Below are 24,149 nucleotides of genomic sequence, written 5' to 3' on the forward strand. Positions count from 1 at the left end.
GGTTCCTGGGTCAGAGAGGTAGCTGGGACCCTCGAGGCCACCTGCCCTCCAACCTCGAAAATGAGGCTGACTGGGCATGCTGAGACTTTTAATCTTTCCTGAAACTTCCCATCCAGCTGGAACCGCAACCAGGGTTCCAAATTCTGACTAATCCAGATTAGGAGGCTATCGTTTTTTGTGTATTATTGGTTGTTTTGTGATACTGGGAATCAAAGTGGGTCCTGGCATATGAGAAGCAAGTTCTCTGCTACTGAGTTATGCCTCAGCCAGGAGGCATATTTTTAAGGAAGAGCTTTGTGGAAGCTGGGTAGGGACTGAGCAGAGAGAAAGCCCCTTTGATGCCAAGTATGGTGGCTCACACCTGCAATCCCAGCAACTTGGGAGACTGAAGCAGAAAGATCGCAAGTTCGAGGCCAGCCTTGGCAATTTAGTGAGACACTGTCTCCAAATTAAAAAAAAAAAAAAAAATGCCAGTCGCGGTGGCACACGCTTATAATCCCAATGACTCAGGAGGCTAAGGCAGGAGGATTGCAAGTTCAAGACAAGCCTCAGCACTCAGCAACTTAGCAAGACCCTGTCTCAAAAAATAAAAAGGGGTTGGGGGTGTAGCTCCGTGGTTAAGTACCCTGAGTTCAATTTTTAGTACCAAAAAAAAAAAGGTAAGAAGACCCCTTTGCCTTTCCCTACAGTGCTTTCTAGTGGATACGTCAAGCAGTAGCTGAAGTGGGAGGGAAAGGAGTACAGAGGGCAGGCATCAGTTTCCTGGCCTCTAGGCTCCAGCGTGGACAGCTGGTGTATGGGCCAAGCTGCCTCTTTTATATCCTAGCTTAACAGAGGGTCTGTGTAAGCCTGAAGGAGAAACCTAGCCAGAAGTGGCTTTTGGCAGGCTGGGAAGACAACTGGGTGAAGGGATGCTCTTAAATCCCACCCAACCACAGCAGTATCAGTAATAGAGGACCACCCAGGGCTTGCATACTGAGAAACGCTTGGCACTGGCCCTACAAGATGGGAAGGATTTCAGTGAGTGGAGGTAGAGCTGGGGATAAGGGTGGGCACAAACAAAAGGTTTAAGGCCAGAACATCATAAGGCATGTTTAAAACAAAGTCAATTGTCTAATGAGGCTGGCATCCGTAAGATGGTAGAAGACCAGTAGAAAGTCAGATAGGGAGTGTGGGCCAGAGGGTCGACAACTTCTGTCCAAGTACTATCCAAGGGGCACTTTAGAAAGATTAATCTCACACAAGCCTAGGGTGAAAGGGAAGAGGCTCCTCAGAAAGACTGAAACAGAAAGGAGCTATGAGGTTTGCATTTGAGAGAAGAGACGGGGCATGATTTAGGGAGGAGTTGATCAGGTGAACCCTTTGCAGCAGACCAGCCCTTGGAGAGGCCAACAGAATGACAGCTATTCAGAAACCTTGGCAGGAAGATTTGCTGAGTGCTGGGGTCAATTGCTGGATGGTGTCATTATAGAGAAAAGTGTGACTTATCCGAACAATAGGAACCTGCTGCCCAGGTGGCCCCTGGTGGAGCTGGGCACATGGCTCTGCCTGTACCCGCTTCCCATCCGCAGCCGCATGCTGCTCCAGAATGCTCTACCCACTTTCTGTGCATGTGAGGGAGGTGGAGTGTGTGATAGGGTGTGGGAGGCCTGCATATGAGTGTCTTGAGTGTATTTTGGGGGGATATGGTATATGCTTGGGTGAAGTTGGTGAGTAGGTGTATGCTCTATTAATATCTCTTAGGCCTGTTTCTTACAGTTGAGTTTCCATGAGGGGGTGTTAATTTGGGGGGGTGGTGTCTGTGTATCTGTGTCTGTTCTCTCAGGCCAGGGAGTGTGACAGGGGACATGGTTGGCTACATGTAGCCATTCAGTCTTCCCCATAAAGTTGGAAGTTCTTTGAGAACAGGACCAGTTTCCCCTCCTCACTTTCTCCCACCCTCTCTGCGAACCCTAGGACAAGGCTATTCCTGCAGGTCTCTTGAGCCAAAGGAGACCTGCTATGGTTACCTCTTTTTCTCTCCTGCTCCGCAGGCTCATTGGCGGGGTTATAGACAGCGCAAAATTTACCTGGAACAGTTGCAGTACTTTAAAGCAAACCTGGATGCCATAATCAAGGTAGCTATAATGATTTTGGTGGGTTTCTATATTTTAAGGGCCCCTCTGAGAACAACAACCTTATGACCACTGGAGTTGGCCAAATTGGCCTGGATCTGTGGGTGGGTCCCCAGCCTTGTGCTCTGAGTCAGTGTCTCCTCCCAGATCCAGGCCTGGGCCCGGATGTGTGCAGCTCGAAGGCAGTACCTGAGGCGCCTGCGCTACTTCCAGAAGAATGTGAGTGTCACTCTACTCCCCTGGCCCTATGTCCAACCTTTGCCCATGAGACCAGAGCAATGACAGCCAGCCACCTTGTTGCCATTTGTGTTCATGGCAGGTTGACTCCGTTGTGAAGATCCAGGCATTTTTCCGAGCCAGGAAAGCCCGGGATGACTACAGGATGTTAGGTGAGCTGCCTGGCCTACCCTTTCCCCATCTGATGAGGAGACAGGATCCCCAGAACCAGAAAGGTCTAGGTGGTCCCTCTTGGGGATGCACAGTAGGTAAGGGACAAGCATTCACAAATTGCCTGTACTGGAGTGTGGAGCAGGGGTGGTGACATAGTAACAGATAGCCTGTCACAGGCAAAGGTCCTCTCACCAGTTCCTCTCTGCACCCGGCTTATCTACCTTTGCTTCAGAAGACCAAAAAGACAAAAGATCTTTCTCCTCTCCCTAGGGTTCCAACCTTCTCCAACTCTGTCCCCTTGCCTGCTGGCCCCTGACTCTTGCACCACCTCACCTTTGTGGTCCAGCACACACAAGGCCTTGGCAGGCAGGCAGTGTTTCTACCATGCAGGGGAACTTGAAAAGCACTGGAGGGGGCGCCATCTTCCTGTCCCTTATTTAACAAGAACTCCCTTCTAGGCTGCTCTTGGCTCCTGTCCCTCAAATCCAGAAACCTAGCCTCGAGGGTCCCTTTCTTTTTTTCTTTTCTTTTTTTTTTAAGGGTAAATGTTACTTTTATTTAAATCTGAGGCAGCTGAATTAAGTATTCTTGATTTAGTGATTCCTTTAAGAAACACTTGTTTTAAATAACACTGTCCAACTTTTTTTTGGTGGGGTGGGGAGGAGGGGTGGGAAACGGGGATTGAACTCAGGGCCATTCAACCACCGAGCCACATCCTCAGCCCTATTTTGTATTTTATTTAGAGACAGGGTCTCACTGAGTTGCTGAGCACCTTGCCATTCCTGAGGCTGGCTTTGAACTTGCGATCCTCCTGCCTCAGCCTCCCAACCCACTGGCATTACAGGCGTGCGCCACCGCACCTGGTTGAGGGTCCCTTTCTTTTCTGTGGAATTGACTAGTATCCATCTCCATGTTTGCCTCTAGCCCCTGGGTTCCTGAAGCCCCCTTCCTTTCTGGGCTGGAGGTTACTGTACTCTTGGGCTTCAGGTTAAATGTACTGATCCCCAGTCATCTCCTTCACTCCTCAGTTCTTCCCCCGTCCTTCCCCTTCTCCAGCCAGGGACCTCAGGGCATCTTTCAGGGCAGCCAAGTTCCTCCCCTTCCCACCTCTCCCCAGCCTGACCCTTTTTATCTTCTCTCTTGCTGTTGCACTAATGTAAGACCGTCCTTTATCTTTTCAGCTCATGATTTTTCTAGAAAAACTTGTTCTTCCCAGTCCTGTTTCCTAACTTCATCAGCCCCCCAGACTCTCCCCAGAGCTCTGTCACTTACTCATTGTGTGACCCAGGCAAGTTTCCTAACCTCTTTACAAAGTTGGAGATTATGGTACCCATCTCATAGGGTCATCAGTAAGATGGATGGTTATAGTGTCTGGACCTTACAGAATTATTTTAAAACACTTAGAACTGCCAGGCATGGTGGTACATGCCTGTAATCGGGAGGCTGAGGCAGGAGAATCACAAGTCCAAAACCAGCCTTAGCAACTAAGCGAGACCCTAAGCAACTCGGTGAGACCCTGCCTCTAATAAAATATAAAGGACTGGGGATGTAGCTCAGTGGTTAAGTGCCCCTGGGTTCAATCCCCTAGTACCTCCTAAAAATACCCAAAAAACACTTAGCACAGCGTCCATCCTATAGTAAATATTATATGTGTTGGTTTGATGGCTCAGAGGCTGCTGCTACTTCTTCCTCTTCTTTTGCTCCTCCTTTCCTTCTTTTCTCTCAAATACCAAATCATTATCTTTCTCTGACCTCCCCATATTATGAAACCTGTCGACTACCCCATCGCCCTGGGCTCCCCCGCCATGCATGGACACTCCTGACAAGAGCATTGTGCCAAGCTGGCAGGGCTGAGAGGAGGCTGATGGTGAGAGGAGAAGCAGGCTGACCCAGTAGGACAGCGGAGTGGACAGAGAGGAGCAGGGAGGCCTCCAAGGAAACCCAGAGGGAGCAGGGCTCTGGGTCTGGTATGGCAGGTCACCTAGAGAGTAGGGGGACATCAGGGGCAGAAGAACAGCTCCATTTCAACCCCGATTATAAGACAAGGAGCTCGGGGACAGTCCTGACTGGGAGGTTATAAGAAGGTCCAGTTAGAGCAGGTCTGAGGTTGAGGACCTATTGGCCTCAAGCAGTGGTCAACAGAGGGGCCTGAGGGTGGGCAAATTCTGGAGTAGAGGGCTGGAGGAGGCCTAATCTGATGGCCCTTCCCTTCCTGACAGTGCACGCAGCCCACCCTCCCCTCAGTGTAGTGCGCAGGTTTGCCCACCTCCTGAACCAAAGCCAGCAGGACTTCTCGGCCGAGGCCGAGCTACTGAAGCTCCAGGAAGAGGTGGTCCGGAAGATTCGCTCCAATCAGCAGCTGGAGCAGGACCTCAACCTCATGGACATCAAGATTGGCCTGCTGGTGAAGAACCGGATAACCCTGCAGGTGAGGGGCCCACAGGCCAAACCCACCACCACCAAATCCAGCTGCCTCTGAGAGGTCATGTTGGCCATTCATTCTCTGGTTGTTAATGAAATCTTTTTTTTTTGCCGTGCTGGGGATCGAACCCAGGGTCTTATGCATGCAAAGCAAGCACTCTACCAATTGAGCAATATCCCCCGCCCTTGAAATCTTTTTAAAATGTGTGGATTTTAAATGTGTGAATCACCTAGCTTGGGTCCTTGTTCCAGTGGCCCTCTGACCTTTCAGTGAACTGTTGGCTGGGGATATGGGCAATATGATAGAAAGAACCAGGAGGCAGAATTGGAATGCCTGGCTCTGCTGACTGCTAGTGATAGAACTGTGGGGGTTCCTTTAACCTCTAAACCTGTTCCTTATTTAGGAAACTGAAATAATTAGTGTTTACCAGCCCCGCCCCCAGACCAAATTAGAGGTAGATATGGAAGCTCCTTAAATTATAAATGACATATAAACATGCAGTGAGAAGATGGTAGTGACATTGTGATATCACCCTCAAATTTGTATAGTAGTCTAATAAGAAATAATAGCAAGCAGGGCATAGTGGCACACACTTGTAATCCCAACCACTAGGGAAGCTGTAGCAGGAGCCACTAAGTTTGAGGCCAGCCTGGGCAAAAAAGGGAACCACAACCGAGGTTGTGCACATCTATAATCCCAGAGGCTCAGAAGGCTGAGGCAGGAGGTTCTCAAGTTCCAAGTCATCCTAAAACTTAGTGAGACCCTAAGCAACTTAGTGGGGCCCTGTCTCTAAATAAAACATAAAAAGGGTTGAGGATGTGGCTTGGTGGTTGAGAGCCCCTGGGTTCAATCCCTGGTGCCAAAAAATAATAGATAGATAGATAGATAGATAGATAGATAGATAGATAGATAGGACTGGGTTGTAGCTCAGTGGTGGAGTGCTTGCCTAGCATGTGTGAGGCACTGGGTTCTATTCTCAGCACTGCATATAAATAAATAAATAAAAAAGGTCCATCAACAACTAAAAAAATGTTTTTAAATAATAAATAAAATAAAGGTATTGTGTCCAACTACAACTAAACAAAAATATTTAAGTAAACAAATATAAATAAATAAGGGCTGGAAATGTAGTTCAGTAGTAAAGTGTCCCTGGGTTCAATCCCCAGTCCTGAAGTGGGGGTGGGGGGGAGAATAACAAAACACAAGTAGACACAATGCCTCCAGCCTGGCAACCCAGTCCTCTTTGGGGACTCACTCCTGTGAAAGCAGAGGTGCCAGATGGAGTCTCAGGGCAGTGGGAGGGGCCCTCCCTCGCCCCAGAACCGCTGATCTTTCCTGGCTCATGCTTATTCCCTGAACAGCAGAAAGCCCTGGCTCTTCCAGGCGCTGATTCTAGACCATATGTTCCATGCTCGGTGCTGGCCTGGGCTGGTTATATTGCCTCTCTCCTGTGCCTGCAGGAAGTGGTCTCCCACTGCAAGAAGCTGACCAAGAAGAATAAGGAGCAGCTGTCAGATATGATGGTTCTGGACAAGCAGAAGGGATTAAAGTCGCTGAGCAAAGAGAAACGGCAGAAACTAGAAGCTTACCAGCACCTCTTCTACCTGCTCCAGGTGAGCAGAGGACTTTGGAAGGATAAGTCTCTACTATCCCCTGAGGGCCCAAGACCTTTCTGTGCCTTTTCCCCCTTGCAAGGTGTCCTTTCCCATAATCCTAATGCCCCATCCCCAGGGGAAGTGATTCTTGTCTCTTCCACTGTTTAGAATGTTTCCATTTCCCTGAGAAGGTGTGACTGCTTTCTCCAGGAGTTTCCATTATCAGCACTTCCTGTCTCCCTGATTGTTTGCAGACTCAACCCATCTACCTGGCCAAGTTGATCTTTCAAATGCCACAGAATAGAACCACCAGATTCATGGAGGCAGTGATTTTCAGTTTGTACAATTATGCCTCCAACCGCCGGGAGGCCTACCTGCTGCTCCAGCTGTTCAAGACCGCCCTGCAGGAGGAAATTGAGTGGGTTCTCCAGATGCAGAGGAGGGGAGAGGGTGGGCTGAGATGCCCCTGGGAGTCCCTCACAAGGTGATGGCTTAGTTGGGCACAGTGGCACACACCTGTAATCCCAGTGGCTCAGGAAACAGGCAGGAGGATCACAAGTTCAAAGCCAGCCTCAACAATTTAGCAAGGCCCCAAGCAACTCAAGGAGACCCTGTCTGTAAAAAAGGACTGGGGATGTGGCTCAGTGGTTGAGAGCCCCTGGGTTCAATCCCAGTAGCGACTCCCACCACACCCCAAAAAAAAAAAAAAAAAAAAAAAAAACCAAGGTGATGACTTGTAGGGTAGATTGGTAGCAGAAGACCATTCTTCTCTGCCTCCATGGAGAGACTAAGACATTTCTGGGATAGCCCAGTGGAAGGACATGGGCTGACATATTAGCAGAAAGGTTGAAACAGAGATAGCAGGACATTCCTTAAGATGATGAGGACACAATTTGGGCATGGTGGTGCATGCCTGTAACCCCAGTGACACAGGAGGCTGAGGCAGGAAGATTGCAAGTTTGAGACAGCCTCAGCAACTTAGCGAGACCCTATCTGGAAATGAAAAATAAAAAGGGCTGGGAATGTTACTCATGTAGCTCAGTGGTAAAGTACCCCTGGGTTTAATCCCCAGTACCAAAAAAAAAAAGACAGGGACACCAGAGCAGACTTCAAAGAACCAAAATCTCAAAAGGAAAAACAACTGTTCTACACAGAAGCATGAGACCAGCTGCACTGATCTTTTGACCCACAGGTCAAAGGTGGAACAGCCCCAGGACATAGTGACAGGCAACCCAACAGTGGTGAGGTTGGTGGTAAGATTCTACCGTAATGAGCGGGGACAGAGCGCCCTGCAGGAGATCCTGGGCAAGGTTATCCAGGACGTGCTGGAGGACAAGGTGCTTAGCGTTCACACAGACCCTGTCCACATCTATAAGAGCTGGATCAACCAGACTGAGGCCCAGACAGGGCAGCGCAGGTAAGCGATGGGCAGAGGGAGAGCTCTCTTTGATCAGCTTCAGCCCGAACCTCACTGGGGAAGCTTGGGTGTGTTTGAGGGTGACATATGAATTGAATGAGCATGCTGATTTATGCAATATGACACCACCCCTATAGGAGTATATAAGGTAGCCTTTCAGACCCGCTCTGGTCATTAACAAGGAACTGATGTAAATGACTCCAGACCTGGTGGGCTTAACATCAAATGAGCACAGGTGAATATGCAAATGGCCTAATAGCTGTATTAGGACTTGTGCACCATAGGCCAGATTTGTTAGGAGTTGGGATGTAGACTTCTTGATAGGGGTACAGATGAATACTCAGATTACAGATATATAGGCAAATGAGATCATGGCAGTCATAGGTAATCCTTATAGAATGGGGGCATTACTCAGGTTCATAGGTGCTAGGGAAATGGAGCCACTGAGGAGATCTGGCAAGCCTGATGGCTGCTCTGGATGAAATGGGAGGCTTTAAGTGAGAGAAATTCAAGGCCCCAACTTTCCCTATTGTCCCAAGTGCCTAAGACTTTGATGGGGCCAGGTTCAGTGGCACACACGTATAATCCCAGTGACTTGGGAGGCTGAGGCAGGAGGATCACAAATTTAAGGCCAGCCTCAGCAACTTAGCAAGACCCTATCTCACAATAAAAGTAAAAAGAGCTGGGGATGTAGCTCAATGGTAAAGTGCCCTGAGTTTAATACTGACTTGCTAAGTTAAGGGCACCCAATCCTTAGTCAGTGAAACCCTGTTGTTGGAAGAGAGTTTAGGGGAGAGAGGCAACAGGAGGGGGCTCCAGCTTTACCTTATCTCTGCCCACAGCCATCTCCCCTATGACGTCACCCCCGAGCAGGCCTTGAGCCACCCCGAAGTCCAGAGACGGCTGGACATCTCCCTGCGCAACCTCCTTGCCGTGACTGATAAGTTTCTTGTAGCCATCATTTCATCCGTGGACCAAATTCCGTAAGTATGACAGCCATGCTCTGGGCTAGGCACCAGATGTCAAGAGGGCCCGGCTGTCACGAGGAGAGCAGAACTGGATGCTAATCCCAAAGGGAGGAAGGCAGAAAGGGAAGTGAGGCTAGAGGTGCTCAGAGCAGGCTAGGAGCCATGTGGAGGGTGCTTGAAGCTAATGCTAGGGTGGAATACAGCAGGCAGGTCTGGCCTATTAGGATATCACTGCAGCCAGAGCAGGGAACCTGCATTGATGACAGGGACATTATTGTCTGAGAGCAAATGGGGACAAAATGGAACTCTTTGATCTACAAAGTCAAACAGAAGGAATACTTCAAGACAGTAAAGTACCTTACAGTTCTTTCCCTTCTTAAAATTTAGTCATTAAAAGCTTTTTGAAAAGCAACTGACTAGAGCTGGGTGTGGTGGCACACACCTGTAATCCCAGTGGCTCGGAGGCTAAGGCAGGAGGATCACAAGTTCAAACCCAGCATCAGCAATTTAGCAAGACCCTAAGCAACTCAGCAAGACGCTTCTCTAAATAAAATATAAAAAAATGGGCCAGGGATGTGGCTCAGTGGTTAAGTGACCCTGGATTCAATCCCTGGTACCAAAAAATGTAAAAATAAAAAAGTAAAGAAAGAAAGAAAAGTAACAGCTAGGCATAGTAATGCACCCCTGTATCCTAGCCACTTAGGAGGCTGAGAAAGGAGGATCACAAATTTGAGGCCAGCCTGGGCAAGTTAGTGAGACCCAGTCTCAAAATAAAAAGAGCTGGGGATGTAGTTCAGTGTGAAGTTAAGTGTGCTCCTGGATTCAATCCTCAGAACCACCAAAAAAAAAAAAAAAGAAAGAAAGAAACTGAATGAAAATGTTGACCAGGTATGCATCATATAGATCCATCACTCACCTTCTCCAGCATTCCTGGTACTGCCTAGGGAAAAATGGGATATTTGAGGAGGGACCCAGAGTTCATAATCTAGCCCCCAAACTGGAGAACTTGATTAAGGCTTTACAATTAAGAGATAGAAAACATTGTCCTAGGCCTAAGAAAAGGAAGTACAGAGTGAGTTGTAAATTTCAGTCTCAGGCATCCTAGAAGGTGGAAATAGTTTTTAAATGAATTTAATTGACTTTGTAGGTAGCATGTCCATTATAGAACTATAATACCAAAGTCTAGGTATGAGCCCCTGGAATCCCAACAATTTGGAAAGCTGAGGCAGAAGGATCGCAAGTTATGGCTATCCTAGGCAACTTAGCAAAACCCTACCTTAAAATAAAAAATAAAAAGGACTGGGACAAAGCTACATAGCTCAGGGTTAGAGTACCCCTGGGTTCAATTCCCAGTATCACAAAAAATAATAATAATAATGACAAAGTCTAGCACACTTGAATAGCGCTGAACCATTGCATGTTACTTTCACAGACGTTGTACTTGATCCTTACAAAAACCCTGTGAGACAGAAAGGGCAAGGGTAACCATTCCCACTTTCCAAACCAGGGAACAGACCTACAAAGGAGAAGGAAAGAGCCTAACGTCTCTGGTTGTTGAGCAGCCAGGACTGGAGCTTCCACTCCCAGCTCACTGATCTCCTTGGGCAGGCCCTGCCCCAGCCTAGACAGGCCTCGCCGCTGCTAAGATCGCTGACAAGATTGGCTGCCTCAGAGCCTCCTGGGTTGTCTTGGGAGTGTTGTGGTTATGAATGTCTGATACTCCAGGGGTAGGTTAAAGGTCCCTCCCTGGGGGAAGGCAGGAGATATGGTGGCCTAGGGTATTCTGCAAAGGAGACTAGAGTCTCAAAGAAGAGACTCCAGCCAGGTTGGAGGCAGCCTGAGAGCTTTAGTAGATGACCAGGCCCTGACTCTGATATTGACACAGGGCAGGAGGAAGGGACAAGGCTCAGAGATGTTTGGGGCCTGTCTGTAGAAGCGGAGGGACAAGGCTTGGGCTTAACTAACTTTGGTGAGGCTGGGAAAGCAGAAGCAGCAAGGCAGTCATACCCAAGACAGAGAGATTGGCAGAACCACAGCAGACGTCTTGCTTTTTCCCCAGGTATGGGATGCGGTATGTGGCCAAAGTTCTGAAGACAGCCCTGGCAGAGAAGTTCCCTGATGCCACGGAGAGTGAAGTCTATAAGGCAAGTGTTTCCTCCCCTCCCCCACCTCCTGAGCCCTGCCGGTGACTGTGTTCCCCAGAAGGACAAAAGGACAGAAAACCCTATGCTGTAAAAATCTAAGGAGGAAAATATGCTCCGCCCTGTGAACCCAGCTTTGTCCATCAGCAAGGGTTCTCCTGGCAGGCAGAAAGGCGGCTGGGCGTAGCTAACAGTGGACAGTCTTGGGCTTCTTCTTGGGAGATCTGGGTTCTAGTCCCAGCTCCTGCTCAGATTTGATGCATGACCTTGAGCAAATTGCCTACCTGCTCTGGGTGTGTTGGCCCAGGTGGTCCTTTCCAGCTCTGACAGCTGGGAATATAGAGCCATAGCTGTGAAGGTAGCCTCTGGGCATGTCTGGGAAAGTGTCTTCTGCCCTCAGGTGGTGGGGAACCTGCTGTACTACCGCTTCCTGAACCCCGCTGTGGTGGCTCCTGACGCTTTTGACATCGTGGCCCTGGCAGCAGGCGGTGCCCTGGCCGCCCCCCAGCGCCATGCCTTGGGTGCCATAGCCCAGCTCCTGCAGCATGCCGCAGCTGGCAAGGCCTTCTCTGGGGAGAGCCGGCACCTGCGGGTCCTGAATGACTATCTGGAGGAGACACACCTCAAGTTCAGGTCTTGGGTCCTGGCATCTCCCTTCTCTCTGTCCCTTTCCCTCCATTCTCACAGTTCATATCCCACCTCTTCCCCTGGAATCCATGAGGAAGAAAGGCACAGAGGTGTGAGGCATGGTGAGCAGGCTGGGGGACAGGCTGTGGAAGGACTCCTCAGTGGAAAGGAGAGGACTATTAGAGGAGGTTGGTTTGTGTGGGGCATTAGGACAGAGGTAAGGCAGGACAGAAATGGGGCAGGAGCTGAGACTGGAGAGTCAGAACTGGTTTGAGCAGTCACTGTAGAGGGTCAGGGAAGGAATGATGGGAACAGAACATGATGAGGGTGCCAGCCCTCCTCATCTCACTTGCCCTCCCTCTGGGGATAGGAAGTTCATCTGCAGAGCCTGCCAGGTGCCAGAGCCAGAGGAGCGGTTTGCGATGGATGAGTACTCGGACATGGTGGCTGTGGCCAAACCCATGGTGTACATCACAGTGGGGGAGCTGGTCAACACGCACAGGGTGAGGGGCAATGACTTAGAGGACACTGCCCGGGTGGGAAGGGGTTTGGAAGCACATGATGGGGGCAGACTGGTCCCAGAAGGAAGGCCTTATTGATCCCTGCAGCTCCTTTCCTTCCTCCATCCCGCAGCTGCTGCTGGAGCACCAGGACTGGATTGCTCCTGATCACCGGGACCCCCTGCACCAGCTCCTAGAGGACCTTGGGGAGCTGCCCACCATCCCTGACCTCATTGGTGCGTGCCCTCCTTGGCAGCTGGGACCTACAAAGGGAGAGACAGGCAGGGCCATTGGGCAGGGCATCTGACTGGGGCACATGGCCAGCAGCTACTGGTGCTCTCCCTCCTTGCTCACTCCCCCTGTCCTGAGGTGGATACAGGCCTGCAGATTGACATGGAGAGAGTGGACAGATCACAGAGGGACCCGCTACCATCATATCAATGGCCAATTAAGTCATGTGCAAGAGACATGGAGGGATAGGGCCTTTTTGGGGTCTCAATAGGTTTCTCTGATAAGGAGGAATTTCAAGTCTGAGGAGTGAGAGAAAGATGCTTCCAAGGATAGAAGGACAGAATGAAGGGGTTGGGGGAGAGCCAGGAGCACCAGGCTGTGGAAGGCACAGCCCCAACCCCTGCTCCAGCACCCAGGGCTGAGGGTGCTGAGGATGTGGGGAGACCGGCAATGCAAGGTCCTTCCATGGGTTCTCAGGGTTGAGGGTGTGGTGTGGAACCATGGGGCAGCATGGGAAGGGTTCCTGGAAGAGGGGTGTGTGGAGGATCCCTGTGCTGTGACTTCATCTGTGTACTGTCCCTCTCATTCCACCACAGGGGAGAACATAGCTGCAGATGGGCATATGGATCTGAGCAAGCTTGAAGTGTCCCTGACACTCACCAACAAATTCGAAGGGCTTGAAGCAGATGCTGATGATACTAATGCCCAGAGCCTGCTTCTAAGGTGGGTGTGGTGACCTCTGCCCCTGCCTACCTGAGACCCCTCCCTGGCCTTGCATCCCATACCAGGGCCCCATGCTGAGGGGACCACTCCACCTTCTTGTTGGGCGTCCTTAGCCTTCAGGAAGTTCTTCCTGAAGCTTAACTTGAATTCCCCTTGCTTCAGTCTCAGCCATTCTGTTGACCTTAATTTTTTGCTTGGTGTTATAGCTGAAGGCAAAGGAATGGTTAAGATATTGGCAACAGCGGAGCCTGGTGGTGCATACCTGTCATCCCAGCTACTTGAGAGGCTGAGGCAGGAGAATCATAAGTTCAAGGCCAGCCTGAGCAACTTAGCAAGATCTTATCTCAAAAAGAAAATTAAAAGAGAGAAAGAAAAGAAAATATAATAAATCAATCCTTGGTACAGTGCTTGCTTAGCTTACACAAGACCCTGGGTTTGATCTCTAGCATCACAAAAAAAAAAAGAAAGAAAGAAAGAAAGGTTTAAGTAAATCTTATAAATTTAAAGAAGACCCTGCCTTAGCTAGGCACAGTGGCGAATGCCTGTAATCTTAGTGGCTTGGAGGATCAAAAGTTCAAAGCCAGCCTCAGAACTTAGTGAGACTCTAAGCAACTTAGGAGACCCTGTCTCAAAGTAAAAAATAAAAAGGCTGGAGATGTAGCTCAGTGGTTAAGCACTCCTGGGTTCAATCTCTGGTATGAAAAAAACAAAAAAAGTCCCTGTCTTCAAATAAAGCATAAAAAAGGGTTGAAGATATATCTCAATGGTAGAAGACCCCTAGGTTCAATCTCAGTACCCCCGCCAAAAAAAAAGATATTGGAAATAATCAGTGCTTGCATATTGTGGTATATATAAAATTTTTGTAATTAAAAATTTTGTGTGTGTGGTACTGGGGATTAAACCCAGGGATGCTCTACCACTTAGCTATATCCCCAGCCCTTTTTATTTTGAGACAGGGTCTTGATAAGTTGCTGAGGCTGGCCTTGAACTTGTGATCCTCCTGCTTCAGACTGCTGAGTTGCTGGGATCACAGACATGTGCCACTATGCCCAGCCAAATTCTTTTTTATGTAAGCATTTAGAACAAGCTATGCGGCGATGGCGGTTTCCCTCTTCATAGCTAAGGCAAGAAACTCAGTTGTTAGGAGACTCCTTCAAAGTCCCACAGCCCGTGGGTGACAGAGCTCATGTTCCAATTCCCATTCTTATGGGAATCCTGGGGCTTCTCTTCTCCACCCCACTTTTACAAAAGTGAGGCTGGACTGGGCTTGTCATCTGGGCAGAAGAGGAGCCAAGCAACCAGCTCAATCTCTCTGCCAACAAGGCAACCCCTTCCATTCATTCATTTACTCAGTAAATAAGAGGGCAAGGGCCTTTGTCCTGCCATCAAAGGGCTTATGGTAGGATAGGGCTAGGGGTAAACACACAGCCACCAAGAGGAAGGTAGTTCCAGGTACACTGAGAGCTCTGCAGAAGGGACACCAGGGCTGCAAGGAGGAAATGTGTCCTTCAGCTGAAGGACTCAGAGGAAAACAATCTGAGGGGAAGGTGTTCTGGGTGACACTACCTCTCCCCCTCCCCTGAGCCCTGACTCTCATCTCCCGAGTATCCCTAGCAGCCATGACATGGGGCAGGGCACCCACCCTCTGATTTCTGGCAAGCTCATGTCCAGACCCTGCCCTGCCTCTCAACCCGCTTCCATCACTGCCTGTCCCCTGCAGCACCAAGCAGATGTTGGCTGATATCATACAGTTCCACCCTGGCGACTCCCTCAAGGAGATCCTGTCCCTCTCAGCTTCCAGAGAACAGGTGAGTGACCAGGCCAGCCCACAGCTTCTGCCTCATTCATCTGACTTCACTCCCTCTCTGCTTCTGATTCCCAAATAGCTGGCTAAAATAGATACCCAGTTTGCCAATAATGAGGACTCTGGAGGGCCCAGAATCTGCCCTTCACCCCAGAATAGGCTGAGGAACAGCCTCACCTAAGGGTGCCTCAGACTGCAGTCATGGAAGCCTATGTCCTTCCCACTTGCCACACTGAAATGAGTTCCTAAGGGGGTCCACTGTGCTGGGGTTGCAGGGGGATTCCAAGAGGTACTTTGAAGAGTGCAGAAGGGCTTTACTCCCAAAATGGTCTACTTGAAGGATGGAGGCAGAAGGTGAGAAGTGGGTGGGGGGCAGGGACCAGCTGGAATAAAGATGAAGCAAAGGGCTTCCCAGAGGAAAGCTGGAGATGGTCAGTGGAGCCACGTCCTCAAACAGAACAGAGAGGGATATGCCCCCACACCCTGGAGCACCACAAAGCACCATGATTGGAAGTCACAGCCAGTGTCTATCCAGATGTTTTATGCTGCAGCTTCTGTCTGTTTCTCCTTGGGACCCCTCCTTCCTAAGGCAGTCCATGAGGTCCTTCTGTGTCTTATACCAAATGTCAAGATGTTGCACCCTGGGGCTGGGGTTGTGGCTCAGTGGTAGAGAGCTTGCCTAGCATGCCTAAGGCACTGGGTTCAATTTTCAGCACCACATATAAAAAAAGTAAAAGGTTCATTGACAACTGAAAAAAAAAAAAGATGTTTTACCCTGATGTTCTCCACTACTAGACCCTTCCCCCTCCACCATTCCCCCTAAAACCTAGGCTCTGGGGTTACTTTCCTGATGACATCCAGAAAATTGCACAGGACCCCCTTGGTTGCTGGGGTCCTTGGCCTGTCCTGGTTTGGGGGCAGAATGGTGCCCCATCCAGCATCTCTACCCTCCAGGAAACAGCCCACAAGCATCTAATGTGCCGACGCCAGGCCTGTGAAGCCCAGACCCCAGAGCCTCTGCGACGACATCGTTCGTTAATGGTTCATTCCCTCCTGCCCCTGGCAGAGAAGCAACGGCGTGTCCTGCGGAATCTGCGTAGATTAGAGGGCTTGGGATTGGTCAGTGCCAGCAATGGCTATCAGGGACTAGTGGATGAGCTAGCAAAGGTAATGACCTGGGTCTGTGTTCTGTGTGTCTGCATGCATGGACTTGTGTGTGTGCGTGAGTATGCTTGCACATGCCTGTATGTGCACACACCAGAGTACCTACACACCTACATGGATGGATCCATGAGCAGGCCTGTCCCTGGTGAATGCCACCCAAAATTGTCACCTACCAGAGGAAGGACAGTGATTCTTTTCAAAGAAAAGGTCCTAAATTTAGGCAGAGAAGGGAATGTTCTTACAACTCTTTTGCTAACAAAAATGAGGAGCCTGGAAACCAGTCAGAGACATGTCTTAAGGGCCTAGAAAGGCAAGTAAAGACATGCCGTAAGGGCCTGGGAGGGCATCCTTGAGATTGTCCTCCTAGGAAAAACAGCTGGAAATCTGCCTCTTCCTGCTCTTCCTAAACATCCTAAGAGTTGTTCTTAGGCCTATGTCAGGCCCCGAGGCTGTCCAGCCAGGAAGGGCCAACTGATCCCCTCCCTGGTCCGTAACTCCAGGACATCCGCAACCAGCGCAGACACCGGCAGCGGCGGAAGGCAGAGCTGGTGAAGCTTCAGGCCACATTCCAAGCCCTGAGTGCTAAGACTACCTTCTACGAAGAGCAGGGTGACTACTATAACCAGTACATCCGGGCCTGCCTGGACCACCTGGCCCCCAGCAACAAGTAGGCGCGCGCCCCCTTCCTTCACTTAGAAGTTACCTGTGACCTCTAACCCCTGCCCACATCCACCTTTGTCCCCGTCTCCCAGCTTGGAGCTGGGGAGTGCAGCACAACAGTCCACTCCTTTGTGTCCCACCAGTGAGTGAGGCATCTTCCTCGGGGCCTAGTTTCCTTCCTGCCAGCCACAAAGAACAAGTGTCTGGTGGTGAAGAGCTTGTGGGATGAATTCTTTGGGTCCTTCTTTTAATCAGGAGTTGCAGGAAAGGGAAGAAGCAGCCATCTCTTCATTACACTGCCGCCCAGCTCCTGGAGAAGGGCGTCTTGGTGGAAATTGAAGATCTTCCCACTTCTCAGTATGTGTTTGGAAAGCAGGATGTCAAGCCCTTCCTGTCCCCTGTGGGGGACTGCTCTGGGGTGGAGCTCTGGGCAGGGCACGGGGTAGAAGAGAAGGAGGAACATGGTCCCTGCTTTGAAGGAGCTGCTAGAGACAGGGCATCCCCAGAAAGTCAAGGGCCATAAATATGGTACAGCACAGTTCTGGATAGTCCTAGGATGCTGGGAAAGCTTCCTGGAGGTGAGGACAGCCAGGCAGCATCAGGCAGACAAAGGACACCCTGTGAGGGAGAAGCAGAACTGGGAAAAGATAGGCCCCACCCCCACTCCATCCCTCCCCCAACCCTACCCCACCCAGGGAGCAACAGATGGGAAGACTGGGTTCTGGATGTCACACACTGCTACCCAGGATGAGGTCCCTGTTTTGAATCCTGTTCCCAACAGCTTCAGAAATGTCATCTTTGACATCACCCCTGGAGATGAGGCAGGAATGTTTGAAGTAAATGCCAAGTTCCTGGGTGTGGACATGGAACGATTCCAACTTCACTATCAGGTGAGGGGTAACTCCCATGAGCCCTCAGGACACCTACTGGGCTTTAGGTGCTGGCCTCAAGAGGATGGCTGACCATCCGGGCACTCGTGCAGGTGTAATCCCAGCAGCTCAGGAGGCTGAAGCAAAAGGATCTCGAGTTCAAAGCCAGCCTCAGCAATTTAGCCCTAAGAAACTCAGTGAGACCCTGTCTCTAAATACAATACCAAAAAAAAAAAAAAAGGGGGATCCAGGGATGTGGCTCAGTGAGTAAGTGCCCCTGGGTTCAATCCCTGCTACCAAAAAAAAAGTGTCCACCTGACTTTCCCAAGCCTCATGACATCAGCTTGGCTCCTACCTGATCAGCATTGTCTGTTTCTGAAGAGAAGGAGGGGGGCAGTGTCTGTGCAGCCCAAGCCCCCTCCCCGCTGCCTTGACACAGACCCCACCACTATGCTTTGGGGAGAGTTGTGTGGGCTGGTGGTGTCAGAAGCAGGATTAATATTTGAAGCCCTATCACATGTCAGAGGCTTTACATGTTACCTCATTTAATCCCCTCTGCTGCTCTGAAGCATTATCCCTATTTTACAGACTCTGAGGCTCAAAGGTTAAGAAGCCAGCCTAAGTCATAGCCAGTGCTCAGGGAAGCAGTGATTTTTAAATCCAAATCATTTTGCTCTGCTGTTTTGTCTTTTGAGTGAAAAAACTGATTTCAAGCCCTGGCTCTGCTTGAGTTGTCGCTTGGTTGAGTGACTGTACCTCTCTCTCAGCCTTGCTGCCTTGTTTGTGAAGTGGGTTTTCAATGCCCTACTTCAGTGGCTTTCAGCCAGTGCCACCTGTGGCTAGGTAAGGCTCCAAGAAGTTAGTGCTTCAGACACTGCCTGGGCCACAGCTGGAAGCCCTGCAACGCCCTTCCCTACCTGTTCCCTCCTAGGACCTCCTGCAGCTCCAGTATGAGGGTGTGGCTGTCATGAAGCTCTTCAACAAGGCCAAAGTCAATGTCAATCTTCTCATCTTCCTCCTCAACAAGAAGTTCCTGCGGAAGTGACAGAGACAGTGGGTGCTACCGCAGACCCCCTTACCTTGCTTCTTAAACACTAACTTGCTATGGTTCCCCCCCCAGATATACTCAGAGCCCAGGCGAGGCTCAAGGACTCTCACCCTTTCCTCAGTTGCCAGAAGTCTGCCCACCTGGACACACGCAGTATTGCTTCTCATTGGCTGAAGTAGCCTTGCCTCTGAGTCTGACTGTGTGGCTTTTACCACACAGGACCAACCCCATGATTTCCCAGCCAGGCAGTGAGTGATGGACTGAGGGCCTGCATCTTTTCTGGGAAGGCTATTGCTCTTGTGTCCACCACTGCCTCCTGTGGTCACCCCAATATTAGAAGCACTGCCCCAGGGGCCTGATTTCCCTCTACCTTCCTTCTCTCTGGAGACCCCCAAAGCCAGGGCCAGGCTCCATATCCCCACCTCCCACTTCATCAGCAGCGGTGTTCCTGCCCTGGCAAAGCCCAAGCCACACTGCTGCTGCAACACCACAGCACACGTTCCAACCCCTCGCCCTCACGCCCTGGCAGGGATTAGGGATGCAGTGTTTGTGGGTGCCTGTATGGCACTGTTGTCCTCTGTGGCAGGATGGGCAAAGTGGCCTTCCATGAACCTTAAATCTTGTCCCCTTGTTTATGGTCTGTTTTACATGTGGGTCACTAGGGTATTTATTTTCTCTTCCACCCCTATATTCCAAACCACTGTACAGCCTTAATCATGGTTTTAATTCTTTCATCTTTTTGAGCTCAAAGAAAGAGTTCTCATTTGCCCTATTCAAACTAATATCCATACTGGTCTTTTCCACCTTGTGTTAACCGTCACCTTGGGTCAGGGCAGTAGGGTTCCTGCTGGTGTTTAAAAGCTCATTATCTCAGCTTCCTACGGTATAAAGAACTCTTTCTCACTGTCCCCTTCCACCCTCAGGACTCTTATGCCTTAGAGTTGACTCTTCAGGCAGATTCTATAGGTCTGTAGGCCCTCCTCTGCCCCTGTCGCTCTGTCCACCCCACCTCTCCCAACTTCCAATCCCTCTTGCCCTTCTGATTTCTTCTTAATAAAAGCAGCTCTAGCCCCCACATCTGTTAACCCTTTATTTCATTTCCTGCAGTGCAGCCTCAAGTTCTGGGACACAGCTTCCCCAAGAGAACGGGACTCCTTCCTGCAGCTTCTTCCCCCAGCCCCCTGCCTGGTTCGGGTGTGGGCCTACTCTGCCTGCCTGAGCTCGTAAAAGCTTAATGAGATGTGGCATTTATTCCTCTCTTCCCTCTGCCAGGGGACAAAGAAGAGGAAGGAAGGCTTAGTTTTCAATTCTGTTTTTATCCGCCACTCTGAAGACTAAAGCTGAGGAGAAACCAGTCCAGGCTCTTCCATATACATTTTGTACACAGTTCCAGCAGATCTCTTTCCTGAGCCTTGAGTGACAATCCCAAAGGTTCCTGAGCCACAGCTCCTTGGGTACTGCAGGTTCTATGCTCTGACCAAAATCCCCCTTCCATTGGGAAAGCGCCCTTTTTCTCTTCCCTGTATTCAGGAAGCGGGGAGGGCCTGTGGGGGAGGGGCCAGCACACCCGAGACACCTGCCTTGACATCTGAACTCCGGAGCAGCCCCTATTGGGCACCCACGCTTGCCTGGTGCAGCCTGCCTCTCTCCACTTCATTCCGTTCTGTCACTCAGGATCTGTCTTGCTGTCACATTCAATCTCAGTCACAGCCTCTTCCCCCCCTTAACATGTCACAGCAAAGATTTCAAGTACTGCCTTGCTCTGGGTGACAGTGACACATACCAGTGGATCCTAGCTTCTACACATGCTCAGTCATCATTAAAAATCTCACACTCACTAAATGGCTCCAACACCACCCCCACTGAGATACCCCCCACAGTCACATGAGCTCAGTCATATATACCACATATAGAAATGTCACAATAGTTACTGTTATTGAGGGCCTATCATGGGCTGGGATATTTATGTGTTTTTACAACTCAGAACAACCCTACAAAAGTAAGCAGTCACCATCTTTGTGTAGTAGATGATGATACTGAGGTTCAGAGGGCTGGATAACTGCCCACGGCTACTTAGCTAGTAAGGAGCCGAACAGGGCCCTATAGTCAGGCCCATCTTCTCAGAGTTCATATCCCCCTGCTTTTTTCTCTTCTCTGAGAAACATTTTTGTTTTCTTCAATACATCCTCTCCTGCCACTCTGTGTGTGTGTGTGTGTGTGTGTGTGTGTGTGTGTGTGTGTGTGTCTGTGGTACTGGGGATGGAACCTAGGACCTCGCACATGCTAGGTAAGCACTCTACCACAGAGCTACTCCCCCAGCTCTTTTAAAAACTTTATTTTGAGACAAAGTCTCACCAAGTTGCTGATCTTGTGATCTTCCTACCTCAGGCTCTTGAGCAGCTGGAATTACAGGTGTGTGCCACCACCTACTGATGCCACTCTCTCTAGCCCACCCCACACTCTTCCACCCTGGTAATGGTCCCTGATAAACTCAACAGGTTCATCAATGATCTTGCTGACCTTCAATGTCCAGAGATGAGGGTGCCCATAGGGGAGAATATACACCCGGACAACCTCTTTGGAGGACAATTTGGCAATATCAAAAATGTAAGTGCAAAGTGCTGGTACAATTCAATGGAGAAAGAATAATCTTCAACAAATGGTGCTGGAAGAACTGGAAAGCCACAAAGAAAAGAATGAGTTTGGAGCCCTATCTCACACCACATAGTGGATCACAGAACTAAATGTAAGAGATGAAACTATAAAACTCTTTGAAGAAAGCATAGTTATAAATTTTCCTGACTTTGGGTTAGGCAATGGTTTCTTAGCTAGAACACCAAAAGCACAAGTGATGAAAGAAAAAATTAATTGGCATCATTCATGTTAAAAACTGGAGCTACAAAGGACACCTTCAAGATAATAAAAACAACTCTGAATAGGAGAAAATATTTGCAAGTCAAACATCTGATAATGGACCCATGTCTACAAAATATAAAGAACTTTCACAACTCAACAATAAAAAGACAACTAAAGCTGGGTGTGGTGGCACACTCCTGTAATCTCAGTGTTTTGGGAGGCTGAAGCAGGAGGATTACAAGTTTTGAGACACCAGCCTCAGCAATTTAGCAAGGCCCTAAGCAACTTAGCAAAAACCTGTCTCAAAAAATAAAAAGGGGGCTGGGGAAATAGCTCAGCTGGTAGAGTGCTTACCTTGCAAGTACAAGGCCCTGTACCACAAAATAAATAAATAAATAAACAAATAAATAAATAAATAAATAAATAAATAAATAAATAAAATAAAAAGGACTAGGGCCAGGTGCGGTGGTACACACCTGTAATCCCAGCAGCTGGGGAGACTGAGGCAGGAGGATCAGGATTTCAAAGCCAGCCTTAGCAATAGTGAGGTGCTAAGCAACTCAGCAAGACTCACTCTAAATAAAATTCAAAATAGGGCTGGGGATGTGGCTCAGTGGTTAAGCACCCCTGGGTTCCATCCATCACACACACACAAATTTAAGAAATGGGCAAAGGATCTGAACAGACATTTCTCCAAAGAAGATGTACAATGGTCAATAAGCAAATGAAAAGATGCCCAACATCACTATGAAATACCACTTCGCCCCAACTAGAATGGCTAAAATAAAACAGACAAGAATGAATCTTGGTGAGGATGTGGAGAAATTATAACTTAGATTGCTAAGTGGGTTGTGAGCTGGGTGAGTCCCAATTGATAAACAATTTGGCAATTTTTTTAAATATTAAAGTTACCATATGACCCAGAAATTCTACTCCTAGTATGTACACAGGAAAATTAAAACTATATGTCGAGAATCTGCACACAAATGTTCATGGCAGAGCTAGGCATGGTAGTACACACCTGTAATCCCAGTAATTCGGGAGGCTGAGGCAGAAGGATTATAAATTCAAGGTCAGTCTTGGCAACTGAGGCCCTAACCAATTTACTGAGTCCCTGTCTCAAAATAAAAAATTGTCAGGATGAACCCAACTACTATGTATAACTATAAAGCTCTAATAAAAAAATAAATAAAAAACAAAGGTTGGGGATGTAGCAGGAGAAAAAAAAAAGAAGAAATAACTAGGATCTGAGCAATGTGGAGGATGGTTTGTCAATTGTCCCTACCCTCTAGAGTAGTGTAAAACTGCCCTTAGTGGGCTTCACAAGCTGTTACTGGTCTGCAACCAGATAAATGCAGGAACTGAGAGCAAGCATTTAGGAACATAGAGCAAGCCACCAATAATTCCATACCTGATTATAGTAAGAAAAAAATAGAGGGTTGTCTTTTACATTTGTTTTGTATTTCATAAAAGTATGAGTACCTAACAGATTAGAATTTAAAAATTTTTTTGTTTTGTTTTGTTTTGTTTTTGTAGCACTGGGAGTTGAACCCAGGGGCACTCTACCACTGAGCTACATCCCCAACTATTTTTATTTTTTGTTCTGAGACAGAGACTCACTAAGTTGCTGAGGCTGGTCTTGAACTTTCGATCTTCCTGCCCCAGCCTCCCAAATTGCTGGGATTACAAGTGTGTGCCGCAGTGTCTAGCTAAAAAATATTTAAATGCATTCTTCTCTATGGTTTGAGCACTGCTCTAGCAGGCATATTTTAGTAATGTGACATAGGAATGCATTAGCTCTGTTGAATTAAACTAGACAGACATATACAAATTTGTCAGTTTACAATAAAAAATAAGTAAATAACAGCTTGGCATGGTGGCACACAACTGTAATCCCACTGGCTTAGGAGGCTGAGGCAGGAGGATCGTGAGATCAAAACTAGCCTCAGCAATTTAGCAAGGCCTAAGTCTCTAAATAAAATTTAGTGAGACCCTGTCTCTAAATAAAATATAAAAAAGGACTGGGGATGTGGTTCAGTGGGTAAGCACCCCTGGGTTCAATCCCCAGTACCAAAAAAAAAAAAAAAAAAAAGTAAACTGAGTAAAGTAGTAGAGATCATTTTGTAAATGGAATTTTAGATTGTGCTTTAGTCACTTAGCCATTAAAAAAAAAAAACTCTTATGTCTGTCAAAATTCCTTCAAAAACATTATAAATGTCATAGTATATAGTCCATATATTTAATGTTTTTAACATTTCTACAGATTTGGATGGTTGTCTTCCATTTTCACTATTATACATATGTCTGTGGGGATGTGGTTTGCCGGGGCTGGGTCCAGGATCTTGCACATGCTAAGCATCCACTCTACCACCAAGATATACCCCTGGCCCTCAGAATTATTTATAAATTTCTAGTGGTGGCGCATGCCTGTAATCCCAGCAACTCAGGAGACTGAGGCAAGAGGATGGCAAGTTCAAGACCAGCTGCAGCAACTTAAGCCTTAAGCAATTTAGCAAGACCCTATCTCAAAATAAAAAATTAAAAGGGCTGGGGAATGTGGCTCAGTGGTTAAGCACTCTGGGTTTGATTCCCTGGTACCAAAAATTAATTTATCTATTTA

The 24,149-nt window shown here is 48.6% G+C and overlaps 1 protein-coding gene across 2 annotated transcripts in view; it reads left to right on the forward strand.

Annotated features, from left to right (window-relative positions):
* The window catches only part of Iqgap3 (IQ motif containing GTPase activating protein 3), a 41,835-nt gene extending 22,094 nt beyond the window's left edge, over window positions 1-19,741 (forward strand). For both annotated transcript variants that reach the window (XM_047527870.1, XM_047527878.1), the window contains 19 exons: window positions 2,034-2,117; window positions 2,262-2,333; window positions 2,434-2,503; window positions 4,724-4,932; window positions 6,387-6,539; window positions 6,776-6,939; window positions 7,714-7,938; window positions 8,781-8,921; window positions 10,966-11,050; window positions 11,448-11,680; window positions 12,045-12,177; window positions 12,308-12,410; window positions 13,002-13,128; window positions 14,849-14,936; window positions 15,887-16,099; window positions 16,597-16,763; window positions 17,012-17,113; window positions 17,538-17,646; window positions 18,557-19,741. In XM_047527870.1, coding sequence (XP_047383826.1) covers window positions 2,034-2,117; window positions 2,262-2,333; window positions 2,434-2,503; window positions 4,724-4,932; window positions 6,387-6,539; window positions 6,776-6,939; window positions 7,714-7,938; window positions 8,781-8,921; window positions 10,966-11,050; window positions 11,448-11,680; window positions 12,045-12,177; window positions 12,308-12,410; window positions 13,002-13,128; window positions 14,849-14,936; window positions 15,887-16,099; window positions 16,597-16,763; window positions 17,012-17,113; window positions 17,538-17,646; window positions 18,557-18,670 — 2,592 coding nt within the window. In that variant the 3' untranslated portion in view covers window positions 18,671-19,741. The remainder of the gene's footprint in view (window positions 1-2,033; window positions 2,118-2,261; window positions 2,334-2,433; window positions 2,504-4,723; window positions 4,933-6,386; window positions 6,540-6,775; window positions 6,940-7,713; window positions 7,939-8,780; window positions 8,922-10,965; window positions 11,051-11,447; window positions 11,681-12,044; window positions 12,178-12,307; window positions 12,411-13,001; window positions 13,129-14,848; window positions 14,937-15,886; window positions 16,100-16,596; window positions 16,764-17,011; window positions 17,114-17,537; window positions 17,647-18,556) is intronic.
* The last annotated feature ends 4,408 nt before the right edge of the window (window positions 19,742-24,149 follow it).

This window comes from Sciurus carolinensis, chromosome 1 (assembly GCF_902686445.1).
Source record: "Sciurus carolinensis chromosome 1, mSciCar1.2, whole genome shotgun sequence".
NCBI lineage: Eukaryota > Metazoa > Chordata > Mammalia > Rodentia > Sciuridae > Sciurus > Sciurus carolinensis.